Raw genomic sequence first — 17,168 nt, 5'->3', positions numbered from 1 at the left:
TCGGGCGCTGCGGCGAGGGGGGAGCGGCGGACAGCGGGGCGAAGCGCGGCCGGGCGGGGCGGCCGGCGGTGGGTCAGCGCGCCGCCCCCTCCGCGCCAGGCCCGGCGCCCGGTGGGGCGGCGGGGAGGGGCGGCGGGTGGCGCAGGAACCGGCCCACCGGTCCGTGCGGGCCCCCCGCCGCCACGTCGAGCGGGAGGCGGCCGCGGCCGTCGGGCAGGTCGAGGCGCGCCCCGGCGCGGTGCAGCGCCGCCAGCGTCTCCAGGAAGCCGGTGCGGGCCGCGTCGTGCGCCGGGAGGCAGCCGGTGCGCGGGTCGGGGCGGTTGGGGTCGGCTCCGCGCTCCAGCAGCAGCTCGGCCACCCGCGGGCTGCCCATCATCATCACCTGCGGGGAGAGACAGCGTCAGCGCCGCGCCCGCCCGCGCCGCGGGGCACCGCGGAGCACGGCGGCTGCGGAGAGCCGGGGGGGCGGCGGCTGAGGGCCGGGAGGCTACGGGTTTGGGGTGTCTTTTGGGCATAATTTTCCTGTGGCAGCTACTTGTAGCTGTGACCTGCATGAACGCGCACGGCTGTACTCGACGATCCTTATGGGTCCCTTGCAGCTTGAGGTGCTCCGTGATTCTACGGTCAATTAAAATATTAGCTACCATGCGTGTGATTTCCGGACTAGCTACTAGGTATATGAATGTTCTGTTTCACGTTTTATATGGTTCATATATATATATATACCATGGCATATATGATACTTGTGGTGTGCGTATTTATATTTATACACACGCACACATATATGTACATGTATATATACACACAGGTGTGTATGTGTGTACATATAGATACATGCCATTTTTATATACCATTTATATACACCATTTATTATACCATAAATAGTGTGTGCGAGTGCGTATACGTACATGCACACTCTATATATCTGCACACTATATATTCCGCGACAGCCCTGAGGGGCCTCGCATTAAGCCTGCTGTCACTTAGGATGCGTCACTGATTCGGCAATAAACAGCGCAGCTCGCAGCACGGCGAGCGCGCCCGGGCGAGGTGCGACAGCCCTGGCAGTGAGTGGTTCGCCTTTTTTTTTCAGGGCCCGGTGTGGATTTCCCCCCTCCTGAGTTCTGGGTCGAGGCGTTTTTCTCTCTCTCAGCTCTGGCTAAACCTGTGCTGCTTCTCACAGGAGCAAGGAAAGCTGTTGAGCGCTCATGGGTGACGCACAAAACTTTTCTGCCGAGCCCTGATGCCACTGCAGCTGAATCAAAAGCAGAAACTTCGTGCAAGGTCCGATCTTGCATGATTGAAGCAAACCAAACCAAAAACAAACAAACAAATACAACAAACAGACAAACAAACAAACGAAAATGTCACTTGAGAGTTTAGTTCCCGCGTTCTCCTGGTCATTTTCAACGGAATTTTAAGCTCCATAAATTGAGTTTTAACACGGTAGAAAATACCTTGAGACAATAGCTTTTCTCGTTATTTTCTTTCTCGAGGGAATTCGGTTATGTACTACAAATATTTGGTTTTATTTATAATAGAAGTGTGAAAATGCTTATAAATTTCATAATTAATAAATTCCTGTAGAGGCTAAGTTTTTCAGAAACACAAAGAGAGTCTACATGTCAGAGTGGCAGCCATTTTGCAAGGTGCTGGCAAGGGAAACAGAACTTAGTCTCACTCTGAAATGAGGGGAGGAAAGAGAAAATTTACAGCAATTTAGAGACCCTTTGCATCTGGAATTTGAAGCTACAACAAAACCAAAACGAATAACTTTCTCAGAGTCGTTCTCAGTGACTGACTTAACAGAAATATTTCTCTTTTTTTTTCCATATATAAAGTGCAAGAACCAAAATGGCTGTTCAGGTTAGCTGGTGAATCTTTAAATATATCGCTTCAAATGACAACTCGAGAAGACCTTTTCATGAAATACACAACTCCAGCTTAAAACACAGTACATTAATCGTTCAATGACCATTTAAAAACTTTGATCTTAAGTATGTTGATTAATGCAACACACTTCTAGCTCTCAAAATGCCTGGAAAACAACTCCACTACAAACGGGTACTTTATATCTACCAATGAATAATACCACTATTGATGAATAGTGAATATTAAAAATACTACTAATAACAGTGACCGCTAATATGTACCTAGTTTCAAGTTACAATTCCTACTCAGTGACAATTTCAGCGCCGTCTTCTGTGCCGTTCTCTCGCATGAATATAGGAGTAAGAGACAATTTTTCTATTTATTTAGGGGAAAAGAATCGTTAAGGCTATATTTAAAACAAGCACAAAACCACGAAAAGTTGATCGAAGCGCAGTCAACTTCCTCAAACCTTTCTGAGAGCGGATTTTGCAGTCCCGCTTCTCCCTTTAAGTACCCTCTAGCATAATTCGTTTGCTGCTAGCGGTGCCCCTCTAAACGCCCATTAGTATTCGCAGGAGGGCGACGGCTCGGAGGAGCGCCCGCCTTTATGCAGACAGCTGCGGTTGGACTCCGGTTCCGATAACAACAACAAAAATTCATTGAAACTCCGAAATCCTTCCTCCCTCCCCCCCTCCCCCGCCAGCGTGGCAGAGGACAGCTCCCCCCACCCTTCGCCCCCACCCTTCGGTGCTCCGTACCTGGAGCGGGGTCCTCCCAAAGGAATTGGTCCCATTAGGATCCGCGCCCGCGTCCAGGAGCTTCCGCACCTCCTCGCGGTCCCCGCGAGCGGCGGCGCTGCACAGCCGGTCACCGCAGCCGTCGCGCCGGGGGGACCCCTCCATCGCTCCCCGCCGGCCCGACCCACACGGCTGCCCCCGGCTTTCCGTCTGCCCTGGCCGGGACCTCGCTCTCCGCAGTGCCGCAGCTTCTCCTCCCCGAGAGCAGCGGCCGCCCCCCGGCCCGGGGCCCCCGGGCACGGCACGGCGGACCCCCACCCCCTCCCCCCCCGGGCACACCCCCGGCGGGGCAGGGCGCAGCAGCACCCCCCGCCCCCGGCTCCGAGCCGGGAGGCGAGCGCGGTCCCGGCGGCTGCGGTAAAATCCGCTCTCCAGGGGGGTACGGGAGAGCGGCAGAGGGCCGCGGGGTGCCGGCAGACGGCTCCGCAAGCTGAGAGCCGGGGGCAGCTCGGCACCCCCGCGGGGGAGCGCGAATTCACAGCCCCCCGAGAGCGCGGGGAGCCTGCCGCGGGGGCTGTCTCCCTCCGTAGGGATGGGGGCCCGGCGCCCCTCACCCCCCCACACGCGGAGAAGGGGGTGAGAAGGCAAGGGAGTGGGGCGCAGACCCGACGGCAAACGGCTTCCCCGGGCTGGCCACAGCTGCCCCAGGCCGGGCAGGTGGGACGCACCCCGCTGTTATTTCGCGTGGGGCGGGAGGGGGACGAATTAGAGACTTCCCGGGACAGAGGGGGACTCTTGTTCGAGTGATGGATTTGGCTTCTGCCTCCGGAGACGGGCCCTGCCCTGCCCTAAGCCCCTCCGAGCCATGGGTCTGGGGTCCGTCCCTCCGTCCCGCTGCCGGCCGGGAGCGGGCGGCCCGGATGAGGAAGAGAGCCGTGCCCGCAGGAAGTCTGCGATCCACCTAATGGCACCCGGCCGAAGAGGACCGCTTCACCCCGGCCCTGCGGGAGCCTCTCGCGGACTGGAAAACGGCAGTGGGACAACGTACGGCTCCAGCCGTCCTCGCCTTGCCGCTGGGACGTTCCCCAAAAAACAAGCACCTGACTCCTCCCCCTGCTTTTCACCATCCATCTCATCCCTTCTGGACAAAGCGGCTTCCCGTTGCGGGCCCCGTGATACCACCCCTCCCCCCAGGCGCCCCCCTTCCCTCCTCCTCCGTCGAAGGGAGCGGAGGATCGGCCCCAGCGCCCGCGGGGCTGCGCAGCACCCGCGACCCGCGGCTCGAAGCTGCCGGCAAAGCTGTGTAGGAGGCAAGGCGAAGGAAGGGGATGAAGGCTCCTGCATTCCCGCAGGGCAGTGCAGAAAGTGGGGCTTTTCGGAGCCACCGCCGAGGTCGGACAGTGAAGTGAGCAAATACAGAAAACAGATTAAGGAAGCTTTTTTAGTTTGTTGTTGTGGGTTTTTTTTTTCTTTCCCCCTCTTTGTTTGCCCCCCCCGCCCCCCCCTCCCCCCCGTCAGTTCCCTAATCTCTTTTTAACTGTGGAAAACCGGTGCGATTGCCACAGAAGCAGTATCCGCGGTGCAAATGCACCTTTGTTCCCTTCGGCGTTAACCTTCCCCTCTCCTGTCGGGCACGCGAGCAGCCGTATGTGGCGAAATACGAAAAAAGGCTATTTTATGTCTACGTGTACCGACAGCTGAAATGCAGAGGCATCCTTGGATGAGGAGAAAAAAAAAAAAAACAAATTTTATCCCCGCGTTAGCAAGTGAGAGGTTCACTGAAATTTCGTCATTTGGCGGCTTTCTGAGCCTCCCTCGCGAAGTTTCGGGGGAAAGTGGAGCTGCGAGAGCAGGGTGCGACATTTGAAGGGGGCTGGGGTGGGTTGAGACGCCCGCTCGGCAGGGACCCGCGGCGGGCTCCCACGCTCCGTGGTTTTGCTGCAGCGCACGGTGCAGAGCAGACCTCAGGGCTGGCGGGCGATTAAAAAAAATAAATTAAAAAAAGATATAAATAATAATAATAAAAAAGTTTAAAAGTGGATTTTTTGAAAAGTCCATAAAATCTGAGAAATTAAAAGGAAAGGATCCCCCATCCACCAGGCAAAGTGCCTACCAGTCCTCTGCGTGATAGCCATGTAGAGATAAATCCAAGGAGAAAACTTCCTTGGTTACGTGTGTCAGGTGTATTAAAATCTCAAATCAGTATTGAGGAGCAGCAGGGTTGCATATTATGGCTGGCTAACTTTGCTTTCTGTGAAATAGTATCGGTAGTGCATTTTACGCATTTGCGTGTGTGTGTGTATAAATATATGCATACGTGTCTTTTTGTGAATATATAAGTACAAAAAAAATTATACACCCACACGCCAACTTATTTGTAAGTGAAGACGTTACTAGACGAGTCACACGGCCTGTCTGCATCTCCATCCCTGCTAAAATCTGTTAAAAGCTGCGAAATCGCAGAATGGCATAAAATAGCAAACATGGTCCCATGCTAACGATTACCGACCCTCCAAATCACTTATCAAGCTACCAGACCATCAAAACGACACAATTTGAAGTTACATTTTGGAAGCCGTACGATTTTTCCCCCCCACAAATGAAAATCCTGTTTTGCACAATTCTGGTACCAACAAACGACCTCAAATTTATCGAAACATAACAACGTACGGTCATATCTGAAGTCAGGGAAACAATAGCCGAAGCTGTGCTAAAGTGTTTTGAAAAACGATCTGTGTATAACACTTGTATCCTGGAGGAAGGGAGGAGAAATCACCTTCTCTCCTCAGCAAACCTTACTGCAAAGATACTTTCCCAAATTAAAAAAAAAAGAAAAAAAAAAAAAAAAGTCGATCCACATTAAGCAGTCTCCCTATCCTATATTTCTCCTCTTATTTATTTTTAAAGTCACTGTTCAACAATACCGAACTTTGACACTGAAAACAGATCCATTTTAATACTACAGTACAGCAATCCTGCAAAGTGTTCTAAGATGTTTTGGTGATAGCATGCAGGACGAAAAAGGTAGTTTTCAGTTACCAAAAGCAGCTATCTTACGCCATGTTTAAGGTTCAGCAAGTACTACCCCTTTAACGCAAAAAAATAAATAGAAAAAAAAAATTCAAAACATGTACGCGAGTTATTCTATCATCTAACGAATATTTTGGTAATACGTTTAGGAGTTAATTAAATACTACAAAGAGACAAACTATAGAGAACAGAATATTGGGATTTCCTCGCCTGCAAATAAGCAAAAAAGGCGCACGACGGGCAGCGGTGGGGAGAGGTGCAATGGAGAAGTTGCATGGAAATAATCTGATTTATAATTAAGAGGGGAAAAAACAGTTGTTTGGAGTTACGCTGCAAATTAAGCAAAAACGATTACTAGAAATAGTTTAACAGTATCCTTCACTCTTCAGCTTAAAATATCAGTGTATCTGCAAAGATAATTATCCTCATTACATATATTGGGAAAGAACAGGAAAATTTAGCACCTTAATTTTAGATCTTTAGAATTTGCACCATAGAGGTTTATTTTGAACATAAAAATTATGCAACAAACAAACAAACTGAAAAAACCCACCACACACACAAAAACCCAAAATCAACCCAACAACCTGTAATAATAAAGAATAAACACTTCGGTTTCTGTTTTCCGAGTCGCGTGAGACAAAACTGCGCAGAGCGCATTTCTGAATGCAATATGCTGCCCTAAAATTTTTACATTTTTTCTTAGGAACGTTCCAGAAAAATTCAGATGTACATTATTTCGGTCCCGCTATTTAGGCTATGGAGTTATCGGAAAGTAAAAGGACCTAATTGCTCTGGATAATCACCTCACAGTTTACAAAAAGCAATCAAGCATTCGTCAGGTAAAATACTCCCTTTTTTTTTAAAAAAAAAAAGGTAAAAAAAAAGGTAAAAAAAAAAAAACAAACAACCACAAAACCAAATAACAGACCAAAGACAAATAACAAATATACGCACACAAAGTAAAACAAATAAAATGTCTCCCATCGTCCTAAGAAGTAAATAGGTCTAGATGTTGGAAGAAAACCACGTCAAGGCGTGGCCGGTTTTCTGCCCGGGTGGGTGTCTGTCGAATTGTCTCTATCAGCCAATTTTTGAGTGTCGGTCGCTGCCTCGGGCCCGCTCAGGGTTCAGAAGCAGTTTTGTGGACTCTTTTTCAACGAAAGATTCTCTCTCTCTAACACTGCACAGGGAGTGTTAAAATGTTATTTGTTCCACCTAGTTAATTAAGCAATTTAATTTTTAACAAAGCTTGAGAATGAGACCCGTCTCTCTAAATAGGAAAAAAGGACAAAAAGAGCTGTGTTCTCTTTATTACCAAACTTTTTTTCCCCTCCTGAAACAGATTTCTACCTAATCCGAACATGAAGCCGCCTCCTTCCTGCAGACTGTGGCCCGAAATACTATGGGTTTGGGGTTTGTTCTCTCTGAGCTGCCAAAATATCTACGCATTACTTTTGTGACTGTAATGTTACGTTCTATTATGCAAGGAGTATGTTTAGGCAAAAGGAGAAATCTCGTAATTTTGTTTTTTAGGTTAAGCACACCTCCTTGTTTTACCCCTCGCCAGCGCCTTCAGAATCAGATTTTCAGCACATTTCAGTGACTATTTTAGAGCTAACTGGCATTTTAGAAGAACTCGATTTACCCGATGAAAAGCTCAGGGAGGGTGGAGGGGGGAAGTAGCAGCATTTCCAGCAAGTGTGGAAATAGACAGAAAAAAAAATGCCAGACTGCCTGATCCACGAGAAGGTTTTGTCCTTGCTACAGCGAATTTACTTCGAGATAATCAGCACCCTCATATTTATGTTTCATACTCGAGATTTGTGCATTTCAGGTCAGCTAGAGTTTATAGTTTCTTTTCTCCACATTTAGTGAAAGATGAAGAAATTAGGCCTACTACAAATGCAAGAAACGAGGAATTTGAAGGTAACAAGGAACACTGGATATTGTTTCTGATTTATATATAAATATTTGTAAATAGATATTTGTAAATATATATTTATAAATGTAAATATACACACACACATATACATACGTGTGTGTCTGTGTATCTCTCCACATTTCGTATTCAGAAAGCACTGAAAGTGATCTAACCAGTGACTGGAGCAGGCAAACTCTGAATTGCTTTATCTCCACATCTCGTGTCCTACAGCTTGAAGGGTTTATTTGTTATAGATACATTTTTTATATATATAAAAAATATATCATGTCTATTTTTGTGTATAATTGCAGGCAAATGTTTCTACTTTCCTTCTCTTCTACCTCTGTTCTTCTCCAGCCTGTGCTGTGTATTAGACGAGGTTGTGAACTCCCCTAACGACTTCCTACGAGGATTTTTCAGAACAATCCTCGAATACTCGTCAAAATTAACATTCGCTTTATTTTTCATAATGTGGCTAATTATGTGTAATGATCGAGGCCTAAGCTGCGTCGCGCAGATTCACAACAACCCGATTTTGCACTCTGCAGTCAGGAAAAAGCCTCTGAAAACGCCTCCACCTCGGGTGTCTCTCAAGGTCCTTCATACAAATGAATTTTAATTACTCTTTCTGACGCTGCTCGGCCGCTCTGACTCCTATTGCGCACATTTATAGAACAGCAAGGGAAGGCAAAGTAGGCCACTATATTTCACTGTCATTTACAGCAGTGGAAAGTAATACACGCTGGGAAAACAGGGGCCATTTTCTCTCTTCAGAGCAATAGTTACGTTCCTTGTTCGCAAGGAACTGTCTGCAAATGTTGGCAAGAGGTGATGGGTTTATTTTTTTTTAAATTAGCCATAGAGAAAACGAAAAGAAAAACTTAAAAAGGAGAGGGGAGGGAAAGGCAGAAACAAGTTACAGTAACTTTTCAAGACCTTGTCATTTTCTACTGCGTTTAAAAAAAAAAAAAAAGAAAGAAAGAAAAGAAAAAAAAAAAAGGAAAAGGAAAAAAAAAAAAAGAAAGAAAATAATAACCCCCACGCCTGTGCAAACCTCACGTGTTCCCCGTGTAATCTGAGCATGTGGCAGGGAGAGGGCTGCGCAGCGCTGCGGGACCAGGGCCGGGCTGCCACGGGGAGCGGGCACCCAGCTCCCCCTGGGCCGACCACCACCGGCTCCCGCTCCCGCTCCCCCCGCCCCGTCGGGCCGCCTGCGACGACCGCAGCCGTCCCTCCCTCCCTACCCAACCCCCCCCCCCCCGCCCCAAGTCCCCGCCGCCCCCCGCGGGCCCTACCTGGGCCGGTGGCTCCCGCGGCGCCTCCTGCGCAGGACCAGGAGCAGCGCGAGGCGCGGAGGCCAGCGCCGCCGACCCAGCGCCCCGACGACGCCGCGAAGGACGCGCCATCCCAGCGCCCGGGCCTGGCGCCGGCTGAGGGCTTGCGGAAAGCGGACGGTGCACCTTATCCGGGGTGTCATGGGTGCAGGGGAGCCCCCGGCGCGCCGCGCTACAAATACCTCCCCGGTGGGGCCCCGCCGGTGAATCGGCCCTCTCACCCTCCATTCATTGGAGAGCATTTGCTTTCTTTTTTTTTTTTCTCTCTTTTTTTTTTCTTCTTCTTCTTTTTTTTTTTTTCTTTTCCGTTTGACTAATTTCGACTCCCCATTTCGCCTTACCTCCCTCCCCCCCCCCCTCCCCCGCCCCTCCTCTGCCCTTAAACGCCTCCCATGATGATGGCTCCCGCCTCGAAAGCGGGGGAAGGAGGACCGGCGGCGGGGGATGGGGACGGGGGAGGCCGCCGGCTCCTCTCCCCTCCCACCGACTCGCCCCGGGGAGCACTACCACCGAACGGGCGTGGAGGCCGGCCAATCGCAGGGCGCTCCCCTGCTTTCAAATAAAGCCCTGACGACATGTCCTTGCCGCCCCCCCCCCCCCCCCCCCGGATCTGTCCCCTCCAAACACGCCACCTCCCGCTCCATTTGGGAGGAGTGTGCTATTTAGTTGTTTGGTTTGTTGTTGTGTTTTTTTGTTTTTTTTTTTCCTTGTTATTTGGTTGGGTTTGGACCTCGCTCCCCTCGGGAGACCCTCGGCGGGGCGAGGGCTGCGGCGGCCCGGCGCACCGCAACCCCCGCCCGTGCCCCCGGGGGCCGCGCTGGTGCCCCGGAGAGGCGGCTAGCGGATCCCTGCCGCTTTAAAAGCGCAGGCCAGTATTGGCCCGGGCGAGCAGCGATTTCCTTGTCACATGGTCATTTGAACGCGACGCGGGGCCGTTGCGTAGCGGAGCGAAAAAAAAAAAAAAAGAAAAAAAAAGCGGATCTCGTCTCCCCCCGCCGGTAACCGAAACGGGTAATTAACTGTTTCCTCTCCCCCGGCCTTCTCCCGGGCCGTGCTCCACGGTACCGGATCGCTTTGTTTTCGGTTTGGAGGGTGAGATTTTGGAGCGGAGGGGGGGGAGGGGGGGGAGCAGCGGAGGAGCGCTGAAGAGCCCAGAGCAACCTGCCGGCCGCCCGGGCCGGCTCCAGGCACTGCCGTGGGGGCGGCTGGAGGGGTGCTGAGCCCCTCGACAGCCGGTGCTGAGCAAGGCCTGCCATCAGGCAGAGGATCTCTGGGCGGCGGGAGGGGTTCTGCTAACCCCCTGCCCCGTCCCATTCCCCGTCCTCGGGAGCCCCTCTGCCTGCGTATCCCCCCTCCCAGGGTGCGGGATACCTTCGTGCGAGGCGCGGGGAAAGGTGATGGGAAGGGAGGGTGTCGGTTCTGCGGGCGCATCTTCGCCCTCCGCGGGTGCGGCGAGGCCCTGCTCGGCACGGCGGGACGCGGCGCAGCTGGACGCGGCTGGGCGCGGAGCCGGGGGTGCGGAGGGAGTGCGGGAGGCTGACGAGGAAGCCTCTGGGGACGGGAGGCAGCGCGGCGGTCCCTGGGACGGCTGGTGAATGTATGCGTACGCAAACCGCCCCCCTCCCCCCCCCCCCCCCCCCCCCCCCCCCCCTAACAAACAGCTCCTTTTCTCGGCTGGACAAACAGTAATAACACCGATGTCAATAGAAGTTTCCTTCTTCTGCCTGGGCACGGAGTAACCCTAACAGCAAAGCTAATAAAGAAGAGCCTGTAATGGTTTCTCCTGGACCGAGTCCGATTTCGAGCCTGGGAAATGGGTGAGTGAAAAGAACCATTTCGAAATGAAAGCAGCAATTCGAGAGATGAGCCTTTTCTTTCTTTCTTTCTTTCTTTCTTTTTTTTTTTTTTTTTTTTCTTCTTTTTTCTTTTCTTTTCCCCTCCCGTGGCGACGATAGGCAAGGCAGAATCGAGAGAAATAAACGCCGGCCGGGGTGCACGATGCAGGTGCCGCAGCGGCGGTGGGAGGATGAACTGACAGTTTTGGCAATAGAAACCAAATCCCCACCAACGCTGAATGCATGGCCGAGCCGGGCCCGCCGAGCATCCCGCCGTGCGCAGGGCGCGAGCCCTGCTGCGTGTGCGCGCGCGTGTGCGCGCGGGTACTCAATTAGTGCTGCGGAATTAAAAAGTAAAAAGCGCGAGCTGTCTGCCACGTTAAACGTAATGCTTTCCGGGCTTTCTCGAAGCGTGCATTGCCGCTGCTGTTTGTTGTTAACCAATTACTGTTCTTTTCAGGAAGGACTCCAAGCCCTGGGGCTGACGCTGAAGGTGCCTGTGGAAGGTCCTGCGGCCGAGCAGGATCGTGTCGGGGACCTCCATCCTCCCACAGGGTAAGTAGCCTCCGCCATGGGCCTGACCCGGAAAGGGGCTCCGGATCTATGTCGTGAGGCAGATTTATAGTAATTAGACATTTAGCCCTGCTGGGCTTTGCGGGTATATTCTGCTCGTTTGGTGCGGTCAGCCTAGGAAAGTCTGTTACTTCCCTGCCTATTATTATTGTTATCATTATTATTATTGTTATTATTATTGTTAATATTATTATTATTGTTGTTATTATTATTACTATTATTGTAGTTGTTGTTGTTGTTGTTGATTCATAAACCAGAATGTAAACACTCATAAAATAAAATTTTAAATCAAATTCTGGTTCTTGAAGGAAAATGAGCTTTTAAGGCAGGAATGCTGGTCTGAGGTTGGTAGTTGGAAGTGTAGTTTACCAGACCCTTACTCTTCTGTAAAGAGGGTAATCAGTCTCTAGCCTTGCAGCCTTGCCCTATCTCCGTGTTTAGTCCTGGTTCCATCCTGGTTCCCTCAGACATGGCATGCAGGCGCTTGACTGCTATGTCCCAAGTGTTGTCCTTGGCTCGCTTATGGCTATGCCGTGTGCTGAGACAGAATATGGTACAGTTCCATAAGGCGTTATCACCGCATATTGTAATTTTGTATGTTTCCTATTTAAAGATATGTATAAAATACATATTCTAGGCATTCTTATAATAAAGAAGCATGAATATAGTCTAAATATAATGTGATTTTTTGTGCTTATTTTATATGCATATAATGTAGTTATAATTAAACGAAACACATTACATATAAAAATAATCGATACGAAAATACGTAGGCTTGATACATAATCATAACGGTTTTTATACACACGCCTATTTTGTATATTTTTATATAGGCATTATATAGATGTATTATGTACATAAACGGCATAACTACAAATTTGTAGCCTGCCAACTTATACGAAGTAAATATAAAGCACGCATTGTATAAAATTATGTTGTAGTAAATTACATATTCCAATACGTTATATAAAAAGTATGTATATTATTTTTAGCGTTTATGTGTGAAATACCTAGGAGTGGGACACTCGGTAGGAATGCGAAACAAAGAGAAATCTTCCCCCCCGTTAATTCTCTACAGGTAGCTCCGCAAAGTGCCTAGGATTTCCGCTGGGAAAGGGGACCAGAGCTCTCCCGCTGCCCCGCCTTGCTTCCCTTTCTCTGTCCCGAACCCGCGGGATGTGGGAGCACAGCCCCGCGTGGGATCCGGGGAGGGAGGAGTGGGAGTCTCCCACTGGTGCGGCGGGAGCGGCACCAGCCGCACGGGCTGGAAGCTCCGTCCTCCCGGCCGCTGCCCGGCAGCTGCCCGGCCGCTGCCCGCAGCACACCCGCGGAGCTTCGGGACTCGCCGCGGCGGGAGCAGGTCTCCCCGGCCGCCCGCTTCTCCCTGGCGGAGGCTGGGCCGCCGCTGTGGTTTTACCGCGGCATGCTCACACCCAGCTTCCCTGCGCCGGGGCAGTCAGTGACATACGTATTGGCTCTCAGATAATTGATTTACCCCTCGCCCCCGTTCCTCTCCTCCAGCAGCACAGCCGTCACAACCGCTTGTTGTTACAACGGTTTGTTTGTTTGTTTGTTTGTTTGTTTTTTGTTTGGTTGTTTGGTTGTTTGGTTGTTTTTTACCAAACGTCACCTCCGGGCAGCTTGGGAAACCCTGGGGTCGAGCTCGGTCGTAAGATTTTTTAAATTTTTATTTCTGTGACGCCTTCGTTTTGCAACCGTCATGGTTTCTTCAAGATACTGCTAAACTTAGAGCAACTCAGGGAAGGTCACTTGCAAATTAGTAGAACACCTATTCAAGCGTGGGCGTTATCGGGCTTGCAGAGACACAAATCGCTCTTTGTTTTCTCTTTCCAGGTCCCATGTTTACAACCTTCATGAGAAGAGCCACGGATGCGCCACGGGCCCATGCACAGACATGCACAGCATCTTACGTTGTTTTAAGAAGGTATTTGCCAAAAGCCGCAATCGCACCGGGAAGCCTAGATTCCCTGCTGTCCCGGCCGGTTTTGCTTAGGGAGAGGCAGAGATCAGCTTCAGCGCCCCCCTTGAGTCCTATTTCATTTGAGCCTGAAATCAAATGGAGAGCAGTCGGCTTGGGCCCAGGAGAGCCCGGAGCCTCTGCCGTCCCCTTCAGACGGAGGGCTGGGAAGTGCAAGCGGGGAAGCCCCGGGGAGAAGGGTAAACAGAAAGTCCAGACGCGGTCCTGTCAAAAAAACGAAGGGTTTATTGTGCCATCTCTGTGCGGGAGTGTTCCTTCATATTTATTTCTCTTCACAGACTCTAGCGTGGAAAAAGGAGAGGGGCGTGGGGTTTCAAGTGCAAGATAACATACAGACACGTGCAAAGTACAGCGTATAAAACGATACGTATCCCGCCGGTCCTTCCTGCATCCGAGCGGGGAGACGCGATCCGGCGACTATTTACAACGCGTGAGTGCCGCTCGACTTCGTGTCTCCCGAGGCGGGCGCGGGCAATAAATTAGGGGAGGGGATGCCCCAGGAGGAGACTAGGCGCGGGGCGGGGGGTGGCGCAGGAACCGGCCCACCGGTCCGTGCGGGCCCCCCGCCGCCACGTCGAGCGGGAGGCGGCCGCGGCCGTCGGGCAGGTCGAGGCGCGCCCCGGCGCGGTGCAGCGCCGCCAGCGTCTCCAGGAAGCCGGTGCGGGCCGCGTCGTGCGCCGGGAGGCAGCCGGTGCGCGGGTCGGGGCGGTTGGGGTCGGCTCCGCGCTCCAGCAGCAGCTCGGCCACCCGCGGGCTGCCCATCATCATCACCTGCGGGGAGAGACAGCGTCAGCGCCGCGCCCGCCCCGCTCCGGCTCTCTCGTTCGGCCCCGCAGGAGCGGGGATCCCCCGCGGAAAGGAGCGGAAAATCCGGGGGTGAGGCCTAGAAACCAGCTCCGGCGGCGCCACGAACGGCGGAGAGCACGGAACCGGCGGGAGCGTTGCGCAGCTTGGGGAAACGCTCCTTTCCCGCGCCGCGGGACGCGGCGGAGCAGGTGGGGCAGGGCGGCGCGGCAGCCCCGTCGGGGCCGGGGCGTGCGGGCCCGCGCGGGGCAGCTCACCGCGACAGAGGCCGGCAGAGGGGCGGCTGGCGAGGGAGGGACGGGGGAAAGGGGATGGCCCTTCTCCCGGCGCATCCCCGCAGGAAGCGAGGACAAGTCCCGAGCCGCCGTGCAGTGGCCACCGCGGAACCGTGCCGGTGGAGTCGCTCTCGGAGGCAGCCGCCGTCCCGCTCTCACCCGGGACGCTTTTCCAGGAGGTCCCTGGCAAGGAGACACTCGTGTGCAGAGAACCCGCCCTCCCTGCAGCACGGCGCCCGCGCTTCCCTCGCCCTCAGGAGAGGCTGAAAACGCACTTTTAGCCTGACCCCTCCCCTGCCCAATGCAGCACCAACATGCTCGGGAGCCCTCTCTCTCGGGCTCGCCGTTTTCTGAACTGCGTTTCCCCCAGCGCGTCCCGAAGTGCGTTCAGCGCACGGACTAAATCGCTGCTGCGCAAAGGTGCAGAGGAAAAACATGTCGGAGGACGACAACAGATACGTGTTTCGGGTGAAATGGTGCACCGACATTTTGTAGGAGAGTGTTGCGCAAGCACTGGGCGCAAAACTTAAATATAGCTTCTCAGACTATCCCACTTTCGTTTTATTTTGAAAATTTAAGAAGGAGCTGGCTAGAACTATCTCGGAAATTTACTCAGCTTTATAAACCTGGTCGCTACTGCACCTCCGGGCACTACATCCATGTACACGTTCACGCGAGTGCAAAATGTGGGCAGACTGAGCCCCACGGGGACGGCTAGCTGCGTACCTGCAGGGTCCGCTGGGCAAGGCTATCGCCCCCGGATGTTGCTGCTCGTAAGCGTCAGTGAATATACCGTGAGAATCAGAGAATATACTCCTTTTTTTTTTTTTTTTTTCAAGGGAGAAGAAAAATACTAATAAACGCATAAAGCAGAAGACGAGGTATGACGAAAGGGTAATTCTTTCTGAAAAGGTGACTCGTTACTTTTAGTGAACGCTTATTGCGAGATGAGCACTAAAGTTCTCGGTTTTGAGTCATCCTATCTCAGTTGGTTAAAATAAAGTCAAGGATTGGTAAGACTAAAACCTCTCTGTTGCGGCCGTCATAGACTTTCGCCTTTCCAGAAAGGTGAGACGAACCGCGGCGCTGCGTCGCGCCGCTTCGACAGCAGCCGAGCGCAGCCGTCGAGGAGCGGCCGGCCGGGATGCTGCCCGGGGGCTGTCGCCGCCGCTCCTAGGGCGCGGAGAAGCCGCTGCCCCCTCCTCGCCGCCCGCACGCCCCCCCCGCCTCCCTACCTGGATGGGGGTCCGGCCGTAGGAATTGACGGCGTTGGGATCCGCCGCGCCGTCTAGCAGCTCCCTCAGGCGCTGCAGGTCGCCGCGGGCGGCGGCGTTGGCCAGCTCGTCCGCCTCCGGCGTGCCGCCCGTCCGGCGCGCCATGCCCCGCCTCGCCCCGGCCTCACAGCCGCCGGCGGCCGGGCGCCGCGGAGCGCTGCAGCCGCCGCTCGGCCTCCCCGCGCCGCCGGCGGCTGGCGGTGATCCCGGCCCGCGGGGGGCGCCCTCCCCATGGGAGCGCCCGGCCCCGCCGCTCCGCCACCGCGGCGCTCCGGGCGGCACCACCCCGCCCGCCCCGCGCCCGGGCCCGGCCCGGCCCGGCCCGGCCCGGAGGTGCCTGCGCGGTGCTGTCGCCCTGGCCGCCTCCACCTGCGAGGACGCGGCGGAGCCTCCCGACGCTTGTTTTCTCCGCTCAGCTGATGCCGCTCCGCCCCGGCCCGGCCCCGCGGGCCCGCCTCGCCCGTGTGCCCGTGTCACCGTCACGGCGGCGGAGCGCAGCGCCCGCGGCCGGCCCTCGGCCTTGCCCAGACGGGGCGGAGCGGGCTGTGAGGGCCGGGAGGGCCGGGCTCCCGGGCGGGCGTCCGGCGGCGGGGCAGGCTCTCCATCTTTTTTGTTCTTTTTTTTTTTTAATTATTTTTTAAAATTTCTTTTCCCGCCCAGCCCTCTTCGGGGCAGCAGCGTCTTAACCTGTGCCCGGCCGCCCCAAGAGGAGAAGAGGCCGAGGGGAAGGGTAGGAGCAAAGGGAGCAAAAGGGAAGGATAGGAGCAAAGGGAGCAAAATGTTTTATTTAACGAGAGCGGGATTTAAGGACGAGAGCGGGCCGGGAACAGCGGGCTTGGTGTCAACGGGGCCCCGCTCCCGTCCCAGCGGGCGCGCTCGCCCTGGCACTGCCTCCCCGCCCTTTCCAGACACCCACCGGTACCCAAGGCGCAGGGGGCGGCGGTGGCTGCCCTTCTTCCCCATTCTTCTAGGGTAAACTGCGAGCTCTTCCGAGCTCTTTCAATTGACACAAGCACTTAGTAATACACAATGGGCGCAGCGGCGCGGGGAGCCTGCACGGAGGTACGAGCCGCGACTGCGATGTCTCCACCCTCCGCCTGAACCGGCTGATTTTTCTTTTTTAATTTTTTTTCTTCTTTTTTTTTTTTTTTTTTTTGTTTTAATTAAAAATTGCAACAGGTCGAGACTTCTAACCCTTCCTCCAAATAAAGGCCACAGAGGACGGGCAAGCTCTTCTTCGGCACGACGAGGTGTTTGCGCGGCTCTAAAGCGGCACTACGGCGACCCGGCCCCAGGGCGAGCGGCGGGGCGGGGGCGGGATACGGCGGGGCGGGGCGGGGGGGCGCGGGGCGGCGGCAGCACCACGGACAGCTCCCCCCGGCCGCCGGCTGCGCAGCTCGGCGCCGCCGCCGCCCTGAGCCGCCCGCCGGGCCGGGCCGGGCCGGGCCGGGCCGGGCCGGGCCGGGCCGGGCCCCGCCGCCCCCGGGCCGGCTGCAGCCGCTCGTCATCCG

The 17,168-nt window shown here is 54.1% G+C and overlaps 2 protein-coding genes across 2 annotated transcripts; both read right to left on the bottom strand.

Annotated features, from left to right (window-relative positions):
* Positions 1-73: 73 nt before the first annotated feature.
* LOC147526393 (cyclin-dependent kinase 4 inhibitor B-like) lies at positions 74-2,840 on the bottom strand. Its single transcript, XM_086629858.1, has 2 exons — positions 2,631-2,840; positions 74-382 (listed from the first exon to the last, which is right to left on the bottom strand). Exons 1-2 carry the CDS (start codon positions 2,772-2,774, stop codon positions 74-76), a joined length of 453 nt encoding a protein of 150 aa, XP_086485984.1. The 5' UTR covers positions 2,775-2,840.
* Positions 2,841-13,811: 10,971 nt separating this feature from the next.
* On the bottom strand, positions 13,812-15,762 carry LOC147526392 (cyclin-dependent kinase 4 inhibitor B-like). Its single transcript, XM_086629736.1, has 2 exons — positions 15,619-15,762; positions 13,812-14,075 (listed from the first exon to the last, which is right to left on the bottom strand). The coding sequence occupies exons 1-2, from the start codon at positions 15,760-15,762 to the stop codon at positions 13,812-13,814; spliced, it is 408 nt and encodes a 135-aa protein (XP_086485862.1).
* Positions 15,763-17,168: the final 1,406 nt, after the last annotated feature.

The sequence above is a fragment of the Tauraco erythrolophus genome, chromosome Z, assembly GCF_009769465.1.
Source record: "Tauraco erythrolophus isolate bTauEry1 chromosome Z, bTauEry1.pri, whole genome shotgun sequence".
In the NCBI taxonomy this organism is placed as follows: Eukaryota; Metazoa; Chordata; class Aves; order Musophagiformes; family Musophagidae; genus Tauraco; species Tauraco erythrolophus.
The sequence above is the reverse complement of the archived record's forward strand: the minus strand, read 5'-3'. Positions and strand labels throughout refer to the sequence as shown.